This window comes from Eucyclogobius newberryi, unplaced genomic scaffold, assembly GCF_026437365.1.
Source record: "Eucyclogobius newberryi isolate DKJ021-1_F unplaced genomic scaffold, fEucNew1.0.hap1 SCAF_5, whole genome shotgun sequence".
Taxonomy (NCBI): Eukaryota; Metazoa; Chordata; class Actinopteri; order Gobiiformes; family Gobiidae; genus Eucyclogobius; species Eucyclogobius newberryi.
In genome coordinates this window covers 2,992,225-3,017,502 of record NW_027316167.1, presented here as the reverse complement: position 1 = coordinate 3,017,502, position 25,278 = coordinate 2,992,225, and the positions used below count along the sequence as shown (strand labels likewise).

Sequence of the window (25,278 nt, the reverse complement as noted above, 5' to 3'; positions counted from 1 at the left end):
GTTGCAGACCGGTTGTGATATTTCTACGATATTTGTCCGAGACGAAGCTGAAGACTTCGTAGGTTATTTAACGATATTCTTTATTAAAATGCGGGATTCAGGGTCGTCCGAAGTATTGACAATAAGACACCAATCGATACGAAAACTAGACCAAGCATCGATACCGACAACCCGTGGCGGAGGAAAAGGCGCGTTTAATGCCGTACAGTGCGGGAGCATCTCCGTGGAGATGAAGATTGATGTCCAAGAATTTAAAACGAGAAATGGGGAAAGAGAAAGCGAGAAGTGCGACGCCCAAGAATGAGTCAGCGGCGAATTCACGACCAATGAAGAGTTAGTGTCGAGAACGTGAGGATTCAGGTCAAAACCGATCAATCTGAAGATCCACGAGGCCTGCACGATAAAAGAGTGCGTAATGTGCCATAAACCACTGTAATACATCATAAGAAATTACCGTATTTTCCGGACTATAAGTCGCAGCCAATAAATGCATAACAGAGAAGAAAAAACATTTAAGTCGCACTGGAGTATAAGTCGCATTTTTGGGGAGATGTATTAGATGCCAGTATGAAAATAACGAATATCACCACATGAGTCGCAGCCTAAACTATGAAAAAAAGGTGCGACTTATAGTCCGGAAAATCTGGTACTGCGTGTGCGCTTTTTGACACAACGTCAGTTTAACTTTACATCGAGAATAAATCGAGGCCAGTTTAGGACGTTTTCATTTAAAAACGCAGGCGAAAACGCTAAACATTCGCTATATCGACGAGGCAATATGCAACTGCGCGGTCCGAGAGTCGAGCGGAGGAAAGGAAGGAGCCGTTTGCGAAGCACGATTGGAGGTTAGAGGCGAAGCGGCGTCAGCAGCGGCGGTTAATGTGACGTTTCAGCATGTACATTGGGTTAGTTTAGGGTGAAAGCGGGTGATGTGTAACATGTATGTCGCTGTGATTACACGTGACCGCGTTGTGTTGCTTGCACCTCCACCGCGAGGAGACACGCCCACCGGGTTCTGACACGCCCACCGGGTTGACACGCCCACCGGGTTCTGACACGCCCACCGGGTTCTGACACGCCCACCGGGTTCTGACAAGCCCACAATGTCAGAACACGAAGGGCATTGGAAACGTGCAGAAGGGCTTAAACTATAGGCTCATCTATTTACTTCAATATGACGACACAGTTACGCTCGAGAACCACGGCATCTTATTCAAATGTTATGTCGCCAATGCCCCGTTTTTTTGTCAAATAACGACAGAACTTACACCCCGAAAAATTAAGTAAATGAGGCAAGACACTGCAGGCAAAGACAGAAAAGAATCTCCTTTTTGTGTTTGCGTGGAAACGACAGACGTTCACATGTCTTCAATACATGCGTTCGCACATCCGGGAACATGTACAATAGCAACCGAGTCCGCCATTTTGAAAGGGGCACAACAGCACGTCTACTACATACGATATCCAGGATATATGAAGCCAAAATGCCAAAAACCTGCGTTATGTTAGGACATTGCTCTGGTGACAGACCATAGCTTTGTTGTGTGCCTTAGTTTGCCGTTATCGTCTAAAGAATCAAAGTATTCGTAGCTCATTAAGCTGTAGAAAAGAATGCAGTCGTGGGGGTTTAAATATATTGCGTGCCCCATTCAAAATGGCCGCTATGGGGAAGTCCCGAATGTATGACGTCACCGCGAACGCATGTATTGAATCCACTTTGTCCTCGGATTTCTCAGAGACACGCTCCTCCCAGAGAGAGACACGCTCCTCCCACAGAGAGACCAGAGAGACACGCTCCTCCCACAGAGACACGCTCCTCCCACAGAGAGACCAGAGAGACACGCTCCTCCCACAGAGACACGCTCCTCCCACAGAGAGACCAGAGAGACACGCTCCTCCCACAGAGAGACCAGAGAGACACGCTCCTCCCACAGAGAGACCAGAGAGACACGCTCCTCCCACAGAGAGACACGCTCCTCCCACAGAGAGACACGCTCCTCCCACAGAGAGACACGCTCCTCCCACAGAGAGACACGCTCCTCCCACAGAGACACGCTCCTCCCACAGAGAGACACGCTCCTCCCACAGAGAGACCAGAGAGACACGCTCCTCCCACAGAGACACGCTCCTCCCACAGAGACACGCTCCTCCCACAGAGACACGCTCCTCCCACAGAGAGACACGCTCCTCCCACAGAGAGACACGCTCCTCCCACAGAGACACGCTCCTCCCACAGAGAGACACGCTCCTCCCACAGAGAGACCAGAGAGACACGCTCCTCCCACAGAGACACGCTCCTCCCACAGAGAGACACACTCCTCCCACAGAGACACGCTCCTCCCACAGAGAGACACACTCCTCCCACAGAGACACGCTCCTCCCACAGAGAGACACGCTCCTCCCACAGAGAGACACGCTCCTCCCACAGAGAGACACGCTCCTCCCACAGAGACACGCTCCTCCCACAGAGACATAAAGATCAGGCCTTAAAGTGGCTCCTCCTACACCAAACTGTACAATCTCGTATTTAACCAAATTCTGAGCCAAATTTATCGTGAAGTTGAAATTTCACACAATTTTCTGTCCATTTTTCCCACTTAAGAGCCGAACATGACATTTTGGCCACAGTGAAGACGTTTTCCTCTTCGCCCGCAGTGTCTCGCCTTCAATCAATAGAGTTTTAACATAATTTTCCCATCGGTTAGTGCTAAACCTGCAAATGAATACCGTTATGAATGCGGATATTAACCCAGACGTTGAGAAGAAAGGAGAGAAAGTGTCCGCCTGGAGGTTACTGCACCGCCTACAGTTTGACCCGTGAAACGCGGGACCAACGCTGGACGAACGCTGGACAAACGCTGGACAAACGCTGGACAAACGCTGGACAAACGCTGGACAAACGCTGGACAAACGCTGGACAAACGCTGGACAAACGCTGGACAAACTGGAGCCGGTACAGTACGTGCGAGTGAGGCCTGCATGCACAAAACTGATGGGAAACTGCGTTCTTTAGGCTGCTCCCATCGCCCAGGGCAGGGGCTGGAGGGGGCGTGGCCTAAAGGGGGCGCGGTGCTGTGCGGGGGCGCGGCCTCGGGGAGACACGCCCCCCCCGCAGTGCAGAACAGAAACACAAAAGCAACAAAAGGGGATGAGTGATGAGAAAAGGATCAAAATAAACAACATTGGATCATGATGATGGAAGAGTGGTTTCCATAGCAACCGTCACAGCCAGCTTAAGTCAGGACACTTTGATCTTTCTGTCACTCGTTAAGAGGAAGGACCTGCTCATGATGAAGGAGGACCTGCTCATGATGAAGGAGGACCAGCTCATGATGATGAAGGCCCTGCTCATGATGAAGGACCTGCTCATGATGAAGGACCTGCTCATGATGAAGATGGACCTGCTCATGATGAAGATGGACCTGCTCATGATGAAGAAGGACCTGCTCATGATGAAGAAGGACCTGCTCATGATGAAGGACCTGCTCATGATGAAGATGGACCTGCTCATGATGAAGATGGACCTGCTCATGATGAAGAAGGACCTGCTCATGATGAAGGACCTGCTCATGATGAAGGACCTGCTCATGATGAAGGACCTGCTCATGATGAAGGAGGACCTGCTCATGATGAAGAAGGACCTGCTCATGATGAAGGAGGACCTGCTCATGATGAAGGACCTGCTCATGATGAAGGAGGACCAGCTCATGATGAAGGAGGACCAGCTCATGATGAAGAAGGACCAGCTCATGATGAAGAAGGACCTGCTCATGATGAAGAAGGACCTGCTCATGATGAAGGAGGACCAGCTCATGATGAAGGAGGACCAGCTCATGATGAAGGACCTGCTCATGATGAAGGAGGACCAGCTCATGATGAAGGAGGACCAGCTCATGATGAAGGATCTGCTCATGATGAAGGACCTGCTCATGATGAAGAAGGACCTGCTCATGATGAAGAAGGACCTGCTCATGATGAAGGACCTGCTCATGATGAAGAAGGACCTGCTCATGATGAAGAAGGACCTGCTCATGATGAAGAAGGACCTGCTCATGATGAAGAAGGACCTGCTCATGATGAAGGAGGACCTGCTCATGATGAAGGAGGACCAGCTCATGATGAAGGAGGACCAGCTCATGATGAAGAAGGACCTGCTCATGATGAAGGAGGACCTGCTCATGATGAAGGAGGACCAGCTCATGATGAAGGAGGACCTGCTCATGATGAAGAAGGACCTGCTCATGATGAAGGAGGACCTGCTCATGATGAAGGAGGACCTGCTCATGATGAAGGAGGACCTGCTCATGATGAAGGAGGACCTGCTCTGAGGATTAAACTGTCATTGCATTCAACTACATTATATCACCTGCTTTACTTCAGAAAAATGACTAATTCGCCACAGCGAACATGGACACCCTCCTCCTCCTCCTCCTCCTCCTCCTCCTCCTCCTCCTCCTCCTCCTCCTCCTCCAGAGCTTACCCTCCTTCTCCTCCTCCTTCTTCTCCTCCTCCAGAGCTTACCCTCCTTCTCCTCCTCCAGAGCTTACCCTCCTTCTCCTCCTCCTTCTTCTCCTCCTCCAGAGCTTACCCTCCTTCTCCTCCTCCAGAGCTTACCCTCCTTCTCCTCCTCCTTCTTCTCCTCCTCCAGAGCTTACCCTCCTTCTCCTCCTCCAGAGCTTACCCTCCTTCTCCTCCTCCAGAGCTTACCCTCCTTCTCCTCCTCCAGAGCTTACCCTCCTTCTCCTCCTCCAGATGGCTGATCCGTATGGTCAGAGCGCTCTTCTCCTCTCTGGCTCGGTCTCTGGCGCTCACTGCCTCCGCCACCATCTCCTGCCACTCCAGCACCTGCGAGTTCTGGTCGTCCGCACTGCCCGACTCGCTCGCCTGCAGCACACACCATGAGCAACCAGGAGCACACAGCATGAGCAATCAGGAGCACGCCGCATGAGCAACCAGGGGCGCACAGCATGAGTAACCAGGAACGCACAGCATGAGCAACCAGAAGCGCACAGCATGTGCAACCAGAAGCGCACAGCATGTGCAACCAGAAGCGCACAGCATGAGCAACCAGGAGCGCACAGCATGAGCAACCAGGAGCGCACAGCATGTGCAACCAGAAGCGCACAGCATGTGCAACCAGGAGCGCACAGCATGTGCAACCAGAAGCGCACAGCATGTGCAACCAGGAGCGCACAGCATGTGCAACCAGAAGCGCACAGCATGAGCAACCAGGAGCGCACAGCATGAGCAACCAGGAGCGCACAGCATGAGCAACCAGGAGCGCACAGCATGAGCAAACAGGAGCGCACAGCATGAGCAAACAGGAGCGCACAGCATGAGCAAACAGGAGCGCACAGCATGAGCAAACAGGAGCCCACAGAATGAGCAATCAGGAGCCCACAGCATGAGCAATCAGGAGCGCACAGCATGAGCAATCAGGAGCGCACAGCATGAGCAATCAGGAGAGCACAGCATGAGCAACCAGAAGAATGCAGCAAAAAACAACCAGGGTACAGCATGAACAACCAGGAGCACAGCATGAGCAACCAGGAGCACAGCATGAGCAACCAGGAGCACAGCATGAGCAACCAGGAGCACAGCATGAGCAACCAGGAGCACAGCATCCAGGAGCGCACAGCATGAGCAACCAGGAGTACACAGCATGAGCAACCAGGAGCACAGCATGAGCAACCAGGAGCACAGCATGAGCAACTAGGAGCACAGCATGAGCAACCAGGAGCACAGCATGAGCAACCAGGAGCACAGCATGAGCAACCAGGAGCACAGCATGAGCAACCAGGAGCACAGCATGAGCAACTAGGAGCACAGCATGAGCAACCAGGAGCACAGCATGAGCAACCAGGAGCACAGCATGAGCAACCAGGAGCACAGCATGAGCAACCAGGAGCACAGCATGAGCAACCAGGAGCACAGCATGAGCAACCAGGAGCACACTTGTACCTGTGACGTGCCCCTCTTGGTGAACTGCTCCAGATCGGCCTGGAGCGTTCTCTGCTGTTCCTCGTACACCACCAGTTTGGCCTCGAGCATCTCTGAAACGACAAGCGATGAACGGTCCACGCCGGGCGCAAAAATACAACGCTGAGAGGTCATGTGACACACGGCGACACAACGTACCGTTCTTGGCCCGGAGTTGGTCGCACTGCTCCAGTTTCCAGAGGTTTTCTTCTCGCTCCTCCTCCAGCGTCGTGATCCGGGACTGGAGAGAGATCAGGTCTGGAGACGCTGATCCAGCCTGAAGACCAAGAGGTGTGGTGAGGTCACAACCTCCTGTCATAGGTTCAGAGGGCAGAAGCCTCTAAAGACATCGCTGATTCACACTTTTAGAAAGAAATATATGCAACTGTCCAGTAACAACTAACTCATGTTTACCACCTTATGCCGCCCTCGAGCCGCCCTTGTCGTTTCCTTGTCGTCCCCTTGAGCCCTCGTCGTCCCCTTGAGCCCTCGTCGTCCCCTTGAGCCCTCGTCGCCCCCTTGAGCCCTCGTCGCCCCCTTGAGCCCTCGTCGCCCCCTTGAGCCCTCGTCGCCCCTTTGAGCCCTCGTCGGCCCCTTGCGCCCTCGTCGGCCCCTTGCGCCCTCGTCGGCCCCTTGTGCCCTTGTCGTGCCCTTGTCGTCTCCTTGAGCCCTCGTCGTCTCCTTGAGCCCTCGTCGTCTCCTTGAGCCCTTGTCGTCCCCTTGAGCCCTTGAGCGTTGGACACATGCTAAAGTGGCACAGTGTGAGACATGGTGCTGAGACTTCCTGGTGGTCACCTGGCTCCTCCTCAGCTCCTCCTCCAGCTGCTTGATCCTGGATTTGGACCAGGCCTTGATCTTCAGGAACTTGGCCTCAGACTTGTTGGCCTCCTCCACCTTCTCCTTCACTTTAGCTGAAAACAACAAAGAACCAAAAACATATTTACTAATGACAATTACGCTCGAAATGTACTGAAAGCTTCACACAAATGCTGTGCTGAGGCCAAAAGAACAACACGCTTAGATCCATACTACATCATAGAAAAGGCTCAAAAGGTTTTAAAGTTGGTTTTATTGATCACAACGTTCACGTGTAGAGCAAACGCCGGCTGTGTCATTCGTCCATCACAGTTTTGATTGACTTGAATGTAAATATAAGATAATAGATGTGAGATTACCTTCCAGCTGAGCGGTCCTCGGTCCTTGGCCCTCGGCCCTTTCAGGGCTCTGCGTCGCGGCGTTTCCCCGCTCGTCTGGTCTCTCCTCCAGCCTTTGCAGAAGCTCCTGTTGGCTTTGGGAGATGTTGTCTTGGTGCTGCTCCCTCATCAGCTGCAGCTCGCTCTGGTGTTTGTCCATCAGGTCTTTAATCTGAGCCCTCATCACGTGTCTCTCCGCCTCCATCTTTGACTCCAGGCTCTTCTGCTCCACCTGCACGCGCTTCAGACGCTCCATCAACTCCTGAAGACACGTGAGGAGAACATGAACGCCGAGTTCAGACCCACGCCAAAGTCAACCGGGTCGAAACCGGGACTAAACTGGGTCTAAACCGGGACTAAACCATGTCTAAACCATGTCTAAACCATGTCCAAACCATGTCCAAACCATGTCCAAGCCATGTCCAAGCCATGTCCAAGCCATGTCCAAGCCATGTCCAAGCAATGTCCAAGCAATGTCCAAGCAATGTCTAAACCATGTCTAAACCATGTCCAAACCATGTCCAAACCATGTCTAAACCATGTCTAAACCATGTCTAAACCATGTCCAAGCCATGTCCAAACCATGTCTAAACCATGTCCAAACCATGTCCAAACCATGTCCAAACCATGTCTAAACCATGTCTAAACCATGTCTAAACCATGTCCAAGCCATGTCCAAACCATGTCCAAACCATGTCTAAACCATGTCTAAACCATGTCTAAACCATGTCCAAGCCATGTCCAAACCATGTCTAAACCATGTCCAAACCATGTCCAAACCATGTCCAAACCATGTCTAAACCATGTCTAAACCATGTCCAAACCATGTCCAAACCATGTCCAAACCATGTCTAAACCATGTCTAAACCATGTCCAAACCATGTCCAAACCATGTCCAAACCATGTCTAAACCATGTCTAAACCATGTCCAAACCATGTCTAAACCATGTCTAAACCAGGTCTAAACCATGTATAAACCAGGTCTAAACCAGGTCTAAACCAGGTCTAAACCAGGTCTAAACCATGTCTAAACCATGTCTAAACCATGTCTAAACCATGTCTAAACCATGTCTAAACCATGTCCAAACCATGTCCAAACCATGTCCAAACCGGGACTAAACCAGTTCTAAACCAGGTCTAAACCATGTCTAAACCGGGACTAAACCAGGTCTAAACCAGGTCTAAAACTTCAAAAGTTTAATCTTTAACATCCTTGAACATGTGTCAAACTCAGCATATTATCTTTGTCCTTAAACCATTGGACAGTCTATAAAAGGTCTTCCCTCTCGTCCAATCACTGTGCAGCAATCCGTAGCTCCTCCTTTACCAAAGCTCAGGATCTGGCCCACGTTAGCGCCTGGAACGGACCGGCACAGGTCTGAAAGCCGGCCCGACCTGCCCCCTACTGGCCGTAAACCCGTAACTGCAGTTGGAGCATTCACCGTGGACATGTCTCACCTTGATTTGTCCGTCCCTGGTGTCCACTTCCCCTTGTAGAACATCTATGACCTGATTTTTACCCAGAAGCACCTCCTCCTTCTCGTGTAGCTTCTGCTTGAGGGCCTTCAAAAGCTGCAGGGGGGAAATGACAACACCGCTCTTCTTACAAAACGTCCAGCGACAGCACCCGAGACGCCGCTGCGAGAACACGATTTCACCTGCTCCAAGTCGGCGCTGGCGTCCGATTTGGCGGCGAGTTTGAACAGTTCCTGCTCGTGCGTCTGGTTCATCTCCGTCAGCTGGTTGTCCTTCTGCAGGATGATGTCTTTGAACGTCTGGATCTGCGAGAAACCACAGCGGGTTATTCGCGCACGTGCAGGGAGGTGCGTCTGAACGGTCGGGGCGCGTACGTTCTGCTTGTACATGTCCTCCTTCTGGTTGAAGCGCTCCTTCTCCGTGGACAGCAGCTCCTTCAGGCTCTCCGTCTGCTCCTGGAGGAGGCTGTAGCGCTCCTCTGCTTCTCCGATCTTCTTCGTCAAGTTCTGCACCAGCTTCTGAAGGTCCAGCTGCGATCCGCTGTCCTCCGCCTCCTGGAGAAGAAGGTAAATGAGGACAAATCATCAAGAACAAGACATTTGAGAGCTCATTTTGATGCTTGTGTTGTTTGAGTCATGAGTCTTGTCGAATCACACACTTTCGGACCATTTTAAAACGGTGAGCGCGCCGCTGTTCGTGGCGCTTTACCTTCGGTGGCGCTGCGGGCTGCTCTCCGCCCGTCGCCGTCTGCAGGTGCACGATGTAAGCCTCTTTTTCCGCCAACTTCCTGTCCTTCTCCGTCAGCATCTGGTCGATCTCCTCGCCGCGCCGAAACCAAGACTCCACCTCCTCCTTCTGCGAGAACGAACCAAAGACTGTCACGCGACAATATCAAACATCGTGCTCGTCCTTCTTTGAACCCGCTCTCATTCCTTTTCTTTGGCCTCTCGTGTTTTAGAACCTGAAGTAACGTGGGTAGGCGGCCCTCACCTTGGCGTGGAGCTCGTGGTCCTTCTGGTTCAGCGCCTGCTCCAGCTCCTCCACCTTCTTCTTCAGCAGCACCACTTTCCCTCGAGCCGCCTGTTCTCCGCTGTCGCCCTGAGAACGAAAACACACACACACACGGCTCAATTCACCAGAAAATTAAATAAATGCAGCCCTTTGGCAACGTGACTGCTACGCTAACAGAGTCACGCGCTCGTCGTGAACAAACACTGAGCCCAGTAAGAGTCTCTGATGGTTTATGGACTTTAAAACTGAGCAGGAGAAGTCTGTGTTTTTAACTGTGACGCGACAATCCGGGGAAAATCCTTCAAACGAGAGAAGACGAGCTCCAACAGTGTAAAAATATGTACTTTTAACTGTCTAAAGTGGCTGTTGTGACAGAAAGTGCTGTACCCGACGCGTGTAATTGCCACTTACTTAACACAGTCGCAACAACTCACTTTTCAGAGTTTATAAGTGCTTTTCACCACTTTTCTTTTGCAGTTGCGGTAGAGCTAACGACACGTAGCATGCTAACGGCGCACGTCCTGCTTCACAGAGGATAAAACTATCATCAGATGCAGAGAATGTCTCGCTTTCACCTGAAAAGGTTTATTGCCATCGTCATTGAACGTTCGCAAACATAGTAACTTGATTCTGGGTTTAGGTGCAACATAAAACGAATGAATAAGAATAAGAGCAAAGTCTATCAAATAAGGCATGAATACATTAAGAAGGTTTACTATTAACAAATACCATGTGTACTGGACCAACACGTTTGACTTCATTAAACTAAAACATTCTGGCAAGTACCTTTTTGCTGTGAGTGGGCGAGGGGGCTCCATGTTGTGTACCTTTTTGCTGTGAGTGGGCGAGGGGGCTCCGTGTTGTGTACCTTTTTGCTGCGAGTGGGCGAGGGGGCTCAGTGTTGTGTACCTTTTTGCTGTGAGTGGGCGAGGGGGCTCCATGTTGTGTACCTTTTTTCTGCGAGTGGGCGAGGGGGCTCCGCGCTGTGTACCTTTTTGCTGTGAGTGGGCGAGGGGGCTCCGCGCTGTGTACCTTTTTGCTGTGAGTGGGCGAGGGGGCTCCGCGCTGTGTACCTTTTTGCTGTGAGTGGGCGAGGGGGCTCAGTGTTGTGTACCTTTTTGCTGTGAGTGGGCGAAGGGGCTCCGCGTTGTGTACCTTTTTGCTGTGAGTGGGCGAGGAGGCTCCGTTCTGTGTACCTTTTTGCTGTGAGTGGACGAGGGGGCTCCGTGTTGTGTACCTTTTTGCTGTGAGTGGGCGAGGGGGCTCCATGTTGTGTACCTTTTTGCTGTGAGTGGGCGAGGGGGCTCCGTGTTGTGTACCTTTTTGCTGTGAGTGGGCGAGGGGGCTCCGTGTTGTGTACCTTTTTGAGGTAAGTGGGCGAGGGGGCTCCGTGTTGTGTACCTTTTTGCGGTGAGTAGGCGAGGGGGCTCCGCCCTGTGTACCTTTTTGCTGTGAGTGGGCGAGGGGGCTCCGCGCTGTGTACCTTTTTGCTGTGAGTGGGCGAGGAGGCTCCGTGTTGTGTACCTTTTTGCTGCGAGTGGGCGAGGGGGCTCCGTGTTGTGTACCTTTTTGCTGTGAGTGGGCGAGGGGGCTCCGTGTTGTGTACCTTTTTGCTGTGAGTGGGCGAGGGGGCTCCGCGCTGTGTACCTTTTTGCTGTGAGTGGGCGAGGGGGCTCCGCGCTGTGTACCTTTTTGCTGTGAGTGGGCGAGGGGGCTCAGTGTTGTGTACCTTTTTGCTGTGAGTGGGCGAAGGGGCTCCGCGTTGTGTACCTTTTTGCTGTGAGTGGGCGAGGAGGCTCCGTTCTGTGTACCTTTTTGCTGTGAGTGGACGAGGGGGCTCCGTTCTGTGTACCTTTTTGCTGTGAGTGGACGAGGGGGCTCCGTGTTGTGTACCTTTTTGCTGTGAGTGGGCGAGGGGGCTCCATGTTGTGTACCTTTTTGCTGTGAGTGGGCGAGGGGGCTCCGTGTTGTGTACCTTTTTGCTGTGAGTGGGCGAGGGGGCTCCGTGTTGTGTACCTTTTTGAGGTAAGTGGGCGAGGGGGCTCCGTGTTGTGTACCTTTTTGCGGTGAGTAGGCGAGGGGGCTCCGCCCTGTGTACCTTTTTGCTGTGAGTGGGCGAGGGGGCTCCGCGCTGTGTACCTTTTTGCTGTGAGTGGGCGAGGAGGCTCCGTGTTGTGTACCTTTTTGCTGCGAGTGGGCGAGGGGGCTCCGTGTTGTGTACCTTTTTGCTGTGAGTGGGCGAGGGGGCTCCGTGTTGTGTACCTTTTTGCTGTGAGTGGGCGAGGGGGCTCCGCGCTGTGTACCTTTTTGCTGTGAGTGGGCGAGGGGGCTCCGCGCTGTGTACCTTTTTGCTGTGAGTGGGCGAGGGGGCTCAGTGTTGTGTACCTTTTTGCTGTGAGTGGGCGAAGGGGCTCCGCGTTGTGTACCTTTTTGCTGTGAGTGGGCGAGGAGGCTCCGTTCTGTGTACCTTTTTGCTGTGAGTGGACGAGGGGGCTCCGTGTTGTGTACCTTTTTGCTGTGAGTGGGCGAGGGGGCTCCATGTTGTGTACCTTTTTGCTGTGAGTGGGCGAGGGGGCTCCGTGTTGTGTACCTTTTTGCTGTGAGTGGGCGAGGGGGCTCCGTGTTGTGTACCTTTTTGAGGTAAGTGGGCGAGGGGGCTCCGTGTTGTGTACCTTTTTGCGGTGAGTAGGCGAGGGGGCTCCGCCCTGTGTACCTTTTTGCTGTGAGTGGGCGAGGGGGCTCCGCGCTGTGTACCTTTTTGCTGCGAGTGGGCGAGGGGGCTCCGTGTTGTGTACCTTTTTGCTGTGAGTGGACGAGGGGGCTCCGTGTTGTGTACCTTTTTGCGGTGAGTAGGCGAGGGGGCTCCGCCCTGTGTACCTTTTTGCTGTGAGTGGGCGAGGGGGCTCCGCGCTGTGTACCTTTTTGCTGCGAGTGGGCGAGGGGGCTCCGTGTTGTGTACCTTTTTGCTGTGAGTGGGCGAGGGGGCTCAGTGTTGTGTACCTTTTTGCTGTGAGTGGGCGAGGGGGCTCCGCGTTGTGTACCTTTTTGCTGTGAGTGGGCGAGGGGGCTCCGCGTTGTGTACCTTTTTGCTGCGAGTGGGCGAGGGGGCTCCGCGTTGTGTACCTTTTTGCTGCGAGTGGGCGAGGGGGCTCCGCGTTGTGTACCTTTTTGCTGCGAGTGGGCGAGGGGGCTCCGCGTTGTGTACCTTTTTGCTGCGAGTGGGCGAGGGGGCTCCGCGTTGTGTACCTTTTTGCTGCGAGTGGGCGAGGGGGCTCCGCGTTGTGTACCTTTTTGCTGCGAGTGGGCGAGGGGGCTCCGCGTTGTGTACCTTTTTGCTGCGAGTGGGCGAGGGGGCTCCGTGTTGTGTACCTTTTTGCTGTGAGTGGGCGAGGGGGCTCCGCGGTGTGTACCTTTTTGCTGTGAGTGGGCGAGGGGGCTCCGTGTTGTGTACCTTTTTGCTGTGAGTGGGCGAGGGGGCTCCGTGTTGTGTACCTTTTTGCGGTGAGTGGGCGAGGGGGCTCCGCGCTGTGTACCTTTTTGCTGTGAGTGGGCGAGGGGGCTCCGCGCTGTGTACCTTTTTGCTGTGAGTGGGCGAGGGGGCTCCGCGCTGTGTACCTTTTTGCTGTGAGTGGGCGAGGGGGCTCAGTGTTGTGTACCTTTTTGCTGTGAGTGGGCGAGGGGGCTCCGTTCTGTGTACCTTTTTGCTGTGAGTGGGCGAGGAGGCTCCGTGTTGTGTACCTTTTTGCTGCGAGTGGGCGAGGGGGCTCCGTGTTGTGTACCTTTTTGCTGTGAGTGGGCGAGGGGGCTCCGTGTTGTGTACCTTTTTGCTGTGAGTGGGCGAGGGGGCTCCGTGTTGTGTACCTTTTTGCTGCGAGTGGGCGAGGGGGCTCCGTGTTGTGTACCTTTTTGCTGTGAGTGGGCGAGGGGGCTCCGTGTTGTGTACCTTTTTGCTGTGAGTGGGCGAGGGGGCTCCGTGTTGTGTACCTTTTTGCTGCGAGTGGGCGAGGGGGCTCCGTGTTGTGTACCTTTTTGCTGTGAGTGGGCGAGGGGGCTCCGTTCTCCGTTCTCTTCAGCTCCTCCAGCTGTGAGTTCAGAGACGTGACTTTGGCTTTGTTCTGGAGGCGCAGCTTGGACAGTTTGGACTCGCACGATTCTTTTTCAGCCTGAGACGAGCAGAAGGTTCAGAAACGTTTCATTTGAACGTTAAATCAAACATTTACCACAAGTTTACAATCGTCTCGTTTCACCTGCAGCGAGTTTGTCGACCAGCGAGAAGATACAACTGTACAAGCAAATATGTTCTAGAACCATCCATTATTATAGTTTGGAACCGGTACCTTGAGTCGCTCTTCTAAACATAAACTGCACCTTGAGTCGCTCTTCTAAACATAAACTGCACCTTGAGTCGCTCTTCTAAACATAAACTGCACCTTGAGTCGCTCTTCTAAACATAAACTGCACCTTGAGTCGCTCTTCTAAACATAAACTGCACCTTGAGTCGCTCTTCTAAACATAAACTGCACCTTGAGTCGCTCTTCTAAACATAAACTGCACCTTGAGTCGCTCTTCTAAACATAAACTGTACCTTGAGTCGCTCTTCTAAACATAAACTGCACCTTGAGTCGCTCTTCTAAACATAAACTGCACCTTGAGTCGCTCTTCTAAACATAAACTGCACCTTGAGTCGCTCTTCTAAACATAAACTGCACCTTGAGTCGCTCTTCTAAACATAAACTGCACCTTGAGTCGCTCTTCTAAACTGTACCTTGAGTCGCTCTTCTAAACATAAACTGCACCTTGAGTCGCTCTTCTAAATATAAACTGCACCTTGAGTCGCTCTTCTAAACATAAACTGTACCTTGAGTCGCTCTTCTAAACATAAACTGCACCTTGAGTCGCTCTTCTAAACATAAACTGCACCTTGAGTCGCTCTTCTAAACATAAACTGCACCTTGAGTCGCTCTTCTAAACATAAACTGCACCTTGAGTCGCTCTTCTAAACATAAACTGCACCTTGAGTCGCTCTTCTAAACATAAACTGCACCTTGAGTCGCTCTTCTAAACATAAACTGCACCTTGAGTCGCTCTTCTAAACATAAACTGCACCTTGAGTCGCTCTTCTAAACATAAACTGCACCTTGAGTCGCTCTTCTAAACATAAACTGCACCTTGAGTCGCTCTTCTAAACATAAACTGCACCTTGAGTCGCTCTTCTAAACATAAACTGTACCTTGAGTCGCTCTTCTAAACATAAACTGCACCTTGAGTCGCTCTTCTAAACATAAACTGCACCTTGAGTCGCTCTTCTAAACATAAACTGCACCTTGAGTCGCTCTTCTAAACATAAACTGCACCTTGAGTCGCTCTTCTAAACATAAACTGCACCTTGAGTCGCTCTTCTAAACATAAACTGTACCTTGAGTCGCTCTTCTAAACATAAACTGCACCTTGAGTCGCTCTTCTAAACATAAACTGCACCTTGAGTCGCTCTTCTAAACATAAACTGCACCTTGAGTCGCTCTTCTAAACATAAACTGTACCTTGAGTCGCTCTTCTAAACATAAACTGTACCTTGAGTCGCTCTTCTAAACATAAACTGTACCTTGAGTCGCTCTTCTAAACATAAACTGTACCTTGAGTCGCTCTTCTAAACATAAACTGCACCTTGAATCGCTCTTTTAAACATAAACTGCACCTTGAGTCGCTCTTCTAAACATAAACTGTACCTTGAGTCGCTCTTCTAAACATAAACTGTACCTTGAGTCGCTCTTCTAAACATAAACTGTACCTTGAGTCGCTCTTTTAAACATAAACTGCACCTTGAGTCGCTCTTCTAAACATAAACTGTACCTTGAGTCGCTCTTCTAAACATAAACTGTACCTTGAGTCGTTCGTCTTTGGCCTTGAGCGCGGCGTCCTTCTCTCGGATCAGGTCCTTTAACTGAGAGACCAGCTGCTCAGTTTGAGACAGACGCTCCACCATCTCGTCCTCCATCACGGGGCCCGAGGGAGAGGCCTGAGCGGGGCCCGAGGGAGAGGCCTGAGCGGGGCCCTGGGGAGAGGCCTGAGCGGGGCCCTGGGGAGAGGCCTGAGCGGGGCCCTGGGGAGAGGCCTGAGCGGGGCCCTGGGGAGAGGAACCATAACCTTTTAAAGACTGTAAACTAAAACTGGACATTCCTGAATGGAGTAATCGTGAAATGGAACCTCAGAATGTCACAAACATTAGGCACATTCAACTCTGGATTTGACTGCATTTACTGGACATTTAAGACACATTACGACATTTAGACTTTTACTGGTCAAATTGTCATAGAAATGTTGACACACAATAATTTTCTTTCCACAGATTACTTTTGTGAAGCTCAAGTACAATTTTGAGGCAAGAAAATAGTATTTTGTTCCAACCTTCGTAAAAGACATTTCTAACCTGGAAATTCAAAATTGCCGCTTCTTTTAAAATGTGAAAAAGACTTAAAACCATTTGTATTATTCATCCTCAGAACGACAAACAGAATATGTTATAATCCAGCAAAAACGTGTTGGATGCGTCTCTCTTTAAAATGTAATAGTTTTAGTAACAGACAATGTTTTAAGGACTCGAGAATTAACCACAACATGAATCCGTTCCATTTTAAGCATTTTGAGCCAAAGTTATTATAGAATTATATTGAAATTCCATTATCTTCAAAACAGTCATATCAATGAAAACAGTCATATCAATGAATCTGTGATCATTCTATTTATTGTCACCTCGAGTCTCAGTCTGACAAATGGACTTTTCATTCGCTCACAAACAGCACAAGACAAACTGGGCGTGTCTGGTGTGTCATGGTGGTTTAAGAGGACGCTGCTGTTACTGTGGAGTGTGTTTGGAGGCTCAGAGTCGGCCTTGTTCGGGACATTACTGCGGAAACGAGTCTGAGCTCCTTGTTTTCACTGCAGAGAATGAAAGGAATCCCCTTTTGACAGCGGAAGCTCAGGAAGCAGCGGCACAGAGGCCACTCAGCACTTTCACCACGCGGCTCAGAGGGAAACACACATCAAGTATACGCCAATAAATACAAATACATACAATACAACAACACCAGCCAACCAGAGTGTTTCACCTTACGATTGTTTTAGTGTTGGATTTCCTTTAGATTTCATAATGCCACATCTTTGCGTACGTGTTTAGAGCCAGAGAGCCGGAGAGCCGGAGAGCCGGAGAGCCGGAGAGCCGGAGAGCCGGAGAGCCAGAGAGCCAGAGAGCCAGAGAGCCAGAGAGCCAGAGAGCCAGAGAGACAGAGAGACAGAGAGACAGAGAGACAGAGAGACACAGACACAGAGAGACAGACACAGACAAGAACATTAAACTCAAGCAGGACTCACTGCAGACCCGGACGCCGCCTCGTCTCCAGCGAGCCACTTCAACATGGCTCCGACCCACACCTACAACACCATTAACACTAATCACATACATTTCTTGGATATTAATTGTTGTTAGGATGAAAGAGGAGCCGAGGATTCATAGTGTTTTAGTCGAATAGTTCTTTTCTTTAAAGCAGAAGTATTTGTGTATGACAACAGTAATAATCACAAGTATTCGTGTATGACAACAGTAATAATCACAAGTATTCGTGTATGACAACAGACAGTATGACATGGAAGGACACACTGTGGTGGGACATGGAAGGACACACTGTGGTGGGACATGGAAGGACACACTGTGGTGGGACATGGAAGGACACACTGTGGTGGGACATGGAAGGACATAATGTGGTGGGACATGGAAGGACACACTGTGGTGGGACATGGAAGGACACACTGTGGTGGGACATGGAAGGACACACTGTGGTGGGACATGGAAGGACACAATGTGGTGGGACATGGAAGGACACACTGTGGTGGGACATGGAAGGACACACTGTGGTGGGACATGGAAGGACACACTGTGGTGGGACATGGAAGGACACACTGTGGTGGGACATGGAAGGACACACTGTGGTGGGACATGGAAGGACACACTGTGGTGGGACATGGAAGGACATAATGTGGTGGGACATGGAAGGACACACTGTGGTGGGACATGGAAGGACACACTGTGGTGGGACATGGAAGGACACACTGTGGTGGGACATGGAAGGACATAATGTGGTGGGACATGGAAGGACACACTCGGGAAATGTAAACTCACGGACAATAACTGCAATAACAGCACGATTTTAGCTTTTAATCATGTCCAACAGAAAGAGACTGGAATAGTATGTAGGGCTGGGCCAAAATACAGAAATATCAATATATATATCGTGATACTTCATCAATACATCCCCTGAGTGAGTATTTTTGTATATTTCACTAAATGCTTGGAGAAAAGACACGTTGCATGTTCTCTGGATGCTCTGGCTGACACGACTTTAAGCATTTGATGGATTTGGACAATTCCTCTTTCAAATCAGAAGCTTTAACTTGTAATTAAGTAAAGAGAGAATCCATACTAAAGTCCCATTACATTTTTGGGACTTTTAGGGTCATTTTTTCGAATTCATGACTTTGGAAACAATATTAGCCCGATTCAACGACGTTGATTTGACTGAAAATAAGAGCGTTACAGCTTTATCTTTTTGTTTAGCGTGTCCGGCAGCAGCTTTGATCAGATGGAGGACAGAAACAGCACAGTATTAGTTCCTAAGATAGTCTTACTTCCTTAACCCTCTCTCCGTGCGTCTCTGTGCGTCTCTGTGCGTCTCTGTGCGTCTCTGTGCGTCTCTGTGCGTCTCTGTGCGTCTCTGTGCGTCTCTGTGCGTCTCTGTGCGTCTCTGTGTGCGTCTCTGTGTGCGTCTCTGTGTGCGTCTCCGTGCGTCTCCGTGCGTCGCGTCTCTGTGCGTCTCTGTGTGCGTCTCCGTGCGTCTCCGTGCGTCTCCGTGCGTCGCGTCTCTGTGCGTCTCTGTGTGTGTCTCTCCGTGTGCGTGTGTGTCTCTCCGTGTGCGTCTCTCCGTGTGCGTGTGTGTCTCTCCGTGTGCGTGTGTGTCTCTCCGTGTGTCTCTCCGTGTGCGCGTGTGTCTCTCCGTGTGTCTCTCCGTGTGCGCGTGTGTCTCTCCGTGTGCGTGTGTCTCTCCGTGTGCGTGTGTCTCTCCGTGTGCGTGTGTCTCCGTGTGCGTGTCTCTCCGTGTGCGTGTCTCTCCGTGTGCGTGTCTCTCCGTGTGCGTGTGTCTCCGTGTGCGTGTGTCTCCGTGTGCGTGTGTGTCTCCGTGTGCGTGTGTGTCTCCGTGTGCGTGTGTCTCCGTGTGCGTGTCTCTCCGTGTGCGTGTGTCTCCGTGTGCGTGTGTCTCCGTGTGCGTGTCTCTCCGTGTGCGTGTGTCTCTCCGTGTGCGTGTGTCTCTCCGTGTGCGTGTGTCTCCGTGTGCGTGTGTCTCCGTGTGCGTGTGTCTCCGTGTGCGTGTGTCTCTCCGTGTGCGTGTCTCTCCGTGTGCGCGTGTCTCCGTGTGCGCGTGTCTCCGTGTGCGCGTGTCTCCGTGTGCGTGTCTCTCCGTGTGCGTGTCTCTCCGTGTGCGCGTGTCTCCGTGTGCGCGTGTCTCCGTGTGCGCGTGTCTCCGTGTGCGCGTGTCTCCGTGTGCGTGTGTCTCTCCGTGTGCGTGTGTCTCCGTGTGCGTGTGTCTCCGTGTGCGTGTCTCTCCGTGTGCGTGTCTCTCCGTGTGCGTGTCTCTCCGTGTGCGTGTCTCTCCGTGTGCGTGTCTCTCCGTGTGCGCGTGTCTCCGTGTGCGCGTGTCTCCGTGTGCGCGTGTCTCTCCGTGTGCGCGTGTCTCTCCGTGTGCGTGTGTCTCTCCGTGTGCGTGTGTCTCCGTGTGCGTGTCTCTCCGTGTGCGTGTCTCTCCGTGTGCGTGTGTCTCCGTGTGCGTGTGTCTCCGTGTGCGTGTGTCTCTCCGTGTGCGTGTGTCTCTCCGTGTGCGTGTCTCTCCGTGTGCGTGTGTCTCTCCGTGTGCGTGTGTCTCTCCGTGTGCGTGTGTCTCCGTGTGCGTGTCTCTCCGTGTGCGTGTGTCTCTCCGTGTGCGTGTGTCTCTCCGTGTGCGTGTGTCTCTCCGTGTGCGTGTGTGTCTCCGTGTGCGTGTCTCTCCGTGTGTGTGTGTCTCCGTGAACAATGCACTCCGGTCAAACCTGCTCCTCCAGGCGTCAGGTGGAGCTTCACGACCCGGAAGACGAGTCCACCGTCTCCACCGGGACGTGTCCGATCCAGAGTCACAGTCTGAGCAGCTTTTGGACAAGTGAGCTCAGGTCATGACAGGACTCTGCTCACATTCCAATGCAAAAGCCCAGAAATAATCACCTCAACCATGTCCTAAGTTCACCCCCATCGATGCCCACAACGACGTCGACTCGAGTGCATCTCCCAAAGCTCAACTCACATTCAAATACAGCTGAGAAAACGCATAAATCAACCAGGAAATCATAAAAAACAAAGTGCAATTCGTTTGCAGAATTGTGCTCGTTGTGGTTCGGATGTCATCAAAGCTTTCAAACTAAAACGCAGCCAGCAGCGTCCTACAGCCAAGACACGAGTTGTGCCATTGAAAGGGCGTTTCTACGATGTATTAAGATTAAAAACACAAAACTATAATCCTTTAATAGCCCAAGAGCAGACGCACTGTTGACATTAGCATGACTGGCTAGCTTGACTTGCAGCATCATTCAAGCGTTTATCACGAGGAGACATGTCAATAAAACCCATTTTAAACACTTGTGTGATATATATGTAGGCGGTAGAACGTGTAGTCAAGGTTACGTGTCGTAAAGATGCATCCAACACTGATTAAACCCGTGAAGTAACTTTATTTAGCTAGCCACACGTATGCTAACAATGCTAACAGTGAAGCCTTTCATTGGCCACTCATAACTCTTTAATTTAATTGAGAGTTACATCGTTAAAACTGACACTTACCGGGTTTAAAACGGCGCGTTCAGTTTGTGCTGAGCGTTTCCTCCCGCGCAGATGACATTTAATTCCAGTTTGGTGTGAAAAAAGCGCAGTTTTTTGAGGTTTTTAGCAACGATCCAAAATATGTCAACATAACCCGGAGCCTGCGCATGCGCCGTACGCTCTTCCACCGCGTCAGCGCTCAGAGCTTTAACTCACGATTATTTATTTATTTACTGACTTATTAGTATTTCCTAATTGCCTAGGATCTCGGCGGTGTGGTCTGTGTAGATCTGAGGGGGGTGTGGTCTGTGTAGATCTGAGGGGGGTGTGGTCTGTGTAGATCTGAGGGGGGTGTGGTCTGTGTAGATCTGAGGGGGGTGTGGTCTGTGTAGATCTGAGGGGGGTGTGGTCTGTGTAGATCTGAGGGGGGTGTGGTCTGTGTAGATCTGAGGGGGGTGTGGTCTGTGTAGATCTGAGGGGGGTGTGGTCTGTGTAGATCTGAGGGGGGTGTGGTCTGTGTAGATCTGAGGGGGGTGTGGTCTGTGTAGATCTGAGGGGGGTGTGGTCTGTGTAGATCTGAGGGGGGTGTGGTCTGTGTAGATCTGAGGGGGGTGTGGTCTGTGTAGATCTGAGGGGGGTGTGGTCTGTGTAGATCTGAGGGGGGTGTGGTCTGTGTAGATCTGAGGGGGGTGTGGTCTGTGTAGATCTGAGGGGGGTGTGGTCTGTGTAGATCTGAGGGGGGTGTGGTCTGTGTAGATCTGAGGGGGGTGTGGTCTGTGTAGATCTCAGGGAGGTGTGGTCTGTGTAGATCTGAGGGGGGTGTGGTCTGTGTAGATCTGAGGGGGGTGTGGTCTGTGTAGATCTGAGGGGGGTGTGGTCTGTGTAGATCTGAGGGGTGTGTGGTCTGTGTAGATCTGAGGGGGGTGTGGTCAGGGCAATCAAGACAAGCAGGGATTGACCAATCAAATCTAAAATGACCGTGTGTCTCAACTATATTGTTCTGAAATAAATCCAAACCAGATCTTGTGCAATGGCTGAAGCCATTGCGGGTGTCTGCATTCTTGCGTAAAAGTACAACATGTGTGTTAGAGTACTACATGTGTGTAAGCAGTACTGGTAGTACTACTTAAGATAAAAAAAAACAGATTTAATTGACAACAAATTACATTAAAGCCGCACGTCCATGTTTTCTGCTGCGTTTTGCTCAGTAATTCACAGTTGATGATTGTGTTGTTTGAGACTCAAATAGTTGTTTGTTCTGACAAATTGCAAGATGGTGCTGAACGCAGACCTGAGCAGGGAGAAAGAGAGAGAGAGCCTCGGTGACCCGGCTGCACCCCCTCCTCCCTGTACCTCCGTCACCTAGCAACAAAGACGCTAATGCTACCTCTGATTAGCATTAGTAGGTAAAAAAAGCCTTTTTTGAGGGCGTGTTACGTGGAGACCGCAAGGAACATCATTTTTATTTTATTTTATTAAATTTCAATGTCTTTAGATGCAAAAAGTGTTGTTTTGAGCTCGATTGGACAAAAAAGTACAACAAGTACGATTTTGAAAGAAAAAAATCAAACGTGGCGGTGCCACTTTGATTCGACATGGCTGACTTCCTGTTTATCATAGAGCGATGCTCCAGGTGTGTTTTACTCGTCAAAGGTCAGAGGTCAAAGGTAGCTCTATCACTGTCCCAAGTGTCATGTGCCTAGGCCAAAGATGAAGAGTTTCATTTTTTTTCTCCTTTTTGTGACGGTTCTCGCAACCTCCATTTTATTTGAGTTCGGGCCGAGCCGATGGCATTTATGTCCCATGTGTGACGTTCATCCATGTTCAGGGTCAAAAATGCCCCAGTATGAACATAGCATTAGGAATGTATTGTACCTTTTATTCGCAAAATATTATTAAAAACTAGATAATGTGCAATGGCTGAAGCCATTGTGAGTTTCTGCATTCTTGCGTAAAAAGTACTACATGTGTGTAAAAGTACTACATGTGTGTAAAAGTACTACATGTGTGTAAAAGTACTACATGTGTAGGATATGCAGATGTCCTCCCCCTGTTGCCATGGTGACAGGAATGCAAGCTAAAGTGTTATCACCTATCCGTGTGGAGTTTTACGGCCCTCAGAAGAAAGAGGACGTGATAGCGACAACAGAGACGCTCTGAACTTTGAAAATAACTTTTCATCAAATGACTCCTTTTGGATCACAGAGAGTAACGATCTCTCCAAGACAAACGCTAAAACGCTGAAAGACTATGCGGTTTTAGTGGTTTTAATATCAAATCAAATCAAATCAATTTATTTTTGTAAGGCCCAAAATCACAACAACAGTTGCCTCTGAGGGCCACAGGGAGAAATGAATCAACAATGTCTGTGGTGGCGAGGGACGATGTCCCAGGTCCTCTGTCCTTAGACTCTCCTTCTCGGCCAGGAAAAACTACAAAAAAACCTCTTTGGGGAAAAAAGCGTAGAAACCTGGAGGAGTTCCAGTGAAGGAGAGATCCGACTCTCACAGACGGACAGACGGACACGAGGGAGACTGGAGCTGGACCCACTCTTCAGGCAGATGAGGGACCGACTGAGGTGAACTGGACCCACTCTTCAGGCAGATGAGGGACCGACTGAGTCGAACTGGACCCACTCTTCAAGCAGATGAGGGACCGACTGAGGTGAACTGGACCCACTCTTCAGGCAGATGAGGGACCGACTGAGGCGAACTGGACCCACTCTTCAAGCAGATGAGGGACCGACTGAGGCGAACTGGACCCACTCTTCAGGCAGATGAGGGACCGACTGAGTCGAACTGGACCCACTCTTCAGGCAGATGAGGGACCGTCCACACAGGGCAGGGACCACTTCACCAGGGGAGGGGCATCTGGGTCCACAGGTCCTCAAGAGTGAGAGAAAGAAAAGAAGGCGGTGAACAGTTTGCAAGTGGAATTAAAAAATAAATATTGTTTGATAGAATAAGTAGTCAGAAGAAGAGGATAGTGCTCAAGCTGTCATACTTCCCCCAGCACAGTTACTCCTAGGGCAGCGTAGCTGAAGCTGTGGGTTTATGTTTCTGTTCCTAACTAGTCTGACCATAAGTAACTAGTCTGACCATAAGCGATTTCGAAGAGGAACGTTTTAAGCCTGGACTTAAATGAAGAGACTGTGTCAGCATATTTAACATGGGTCGGGAGCTGATTCCATAACACAGGAGCTTGGTAGCTAAACGCTCTACCTCCTACAGTACTTTTAGAGACTCTTGGCACCACCAGAAGGCCGGCATTCTGAGAGCGAAGAGCTCTGTTTGGATGATATGGTTCTATAGCATCTTTGAGGTAGGATGGGGCCATGTCATTTATGGCTTTGTAGGTCAAGAGTAGAATTTTGAATTTGATTCTAAACTCAACAGGAGCCAGTGAAGAGACTCCAGCACCGGTGTAATGTGCTCTCTTCTTTTTGTTCCTGTTAGTAATCTTGCTGCTGCATTTTGAACCAGTTGAGCTTTTTATGGAGCTTTTAGGACACGCTGCAAGCAGGGAGTTACAGTAGTCTAATCTAGTCGTTACAAATGCATGGATAAGTTTTTCGGCATCACTTTTAGGCAGGATTCTTCTGATTTTGGCTCTTGTTGCGCAAATGGAAATAGGCTGTTTTACAAGCTTGATTTATATGAGCTTTAAATGAGAGCTCCTGGTCAAATAAGACTCCAAGATTTCTTACAGTAGAACTAGAGGCTTCACTGACATTGTCCAGTGTAACTATCTGCTCAGATAGACCGTCTCGTAGATGCTTAGGGCCAAGCACAATGACCTCGGTTTTTTCAGGGTTAAGAAGCAGGTAGTTTAGTGTCATCCAGGTTTTTATCTCCTTCACACAAGTACTAAGTCTGTCTACTTGATCGCTCTGATCAGGTTTCATTGATAAATACAGCTGAGTGTCGTCTGCATAGCAGTGGAAGTTAATGTCATGCTTTCTGATCATGTTGCCTAATGGCAGCATATAAAGAGTAAACAGAATTGGACCGAGTACCGAACCCTGTGGCACACCGTAAATTACTTTAGAGCATGGTGAGGAGCTCTGGTTTACATGAACAAACTGGTACCTATCAGATAAATAGGATTTAAACCAGCTGAGGGCTGTTCCTCCAACACCTACATCACATTCTAACCTCTGCAGTAGAATGTTGTGGTCAATGGTGTCAAACGCTGCGCTGAGGTCCAACAGAACCAGGATTGAGACCAGTCCATCGTCAGTGGCTAATAACAAATCATTTGTGACTTTAACTAGTGCAGTTTCAGTGCTGTGGTGGGCTCTGAACCCTGACTGGAAAACTTCAAATAAGTTATTGTCCTGCAGGTGGCGACAAAGCTGTTTTACTACAACTTTTTCAAGGATTTTAGAGACAAAGGGAAGATTTGAAATAGGTCTGTAGTTTACCAATAGGTCGGGATCTAGATTAGGCTTTTTCAGAAGAGGTTTAATGACTGCATGTTTGAAGGACTGTGGAACATAGCCACTTTGGAGTGAAGTATTTATTATATTAAGAATAGGGTCTATAATTAGGGGGAGAATGTCTTTGAGGAGTCTGCTTGGAATGGGGTCTAGGACACAAGTTGAGCTTTTAGAGGACATAATGGCTGAAGTTATCTCTGCTTGATCAACAGCTGTGAACCTTTCTAAGTTTACAGGTGGATTTATATGGGACGTTAGATTTACAGCTTGGGCTAGTTCAGGGCTAATAG

General features: G+C 50.4%; 2 protein-coding genes across 2 annotated transcripts in view; one reads left to right on the top strand and one right to left on the bottom strand.

Annotated features, from left to right (window-relative positions):
* The window catches only part of LOC140381538 (uncharacterized), a 61,633-nt gene extending 45,856 nt beyond the window's left edge, over window positions 1-15,777 (bottom strand). Inside the window, exons 1-12 of the mRNA XM_072465603.1 lie at window positions 15,541-15,777; window positions 13,685-13,822; window positions 9,639-9,746; window positions 9,357-9,503; window positions 9,023-9,202; window positions 8,831-8,953; window positions 8,631-8,744; window positions 7,155-7,434; window positions 6,775-6,890; window positions 6,139-6,256; window positions 5,962-6,053; window positions 4,734-4,884 (exon numbers count right to left, since the gene is read on the bottom strand). Of these exons, the coding sequence (XP_072321704.1) occupies window positions 4,734-4,884; window positions 5,962-6,053; window positions 6,139-6,256; window positions 6,775-6,890; window positions 7,155-7,434; window positions 8,631-8,744; window positions 8,831-8,953; window positions 9,023-9,202; window positions 9,357-9,503; window positions 9,639-9,746; window positions 13,685-13,822; window positions 15,541-15,654 (1,681 nt within the window). The 5' untranslated portion in view covers window positions 15,655-15,777. The remainder of the gene's footprint in view (window positions 1-4,733; window positions 4,885-5,961; window positions 6,054-6,138; window positions 6,257-6,774; window positions 6,891-7,154; window positions 7,435-8,630; window positions 8,745-8,830; window positions 8,954-9,022; window positions 9,203-9,356; window positions 9,504-9,638; window positions 9,747-13,684; window positions 13,823-15,540) is intronic.
* LOC140381488 (retinal cone rhodopsin-sensitive cGMP 3',5'-cyclic phosphodiesterase subunit gamma-like) overlaps window positions 1-25,278 on the top strand; it is a 455,783-nt gene that overhangs the window by 107,379 nt on the left and 323,126 nt on the right. The gene's annotated exons all lie outside the window — the stretch shown is intronic.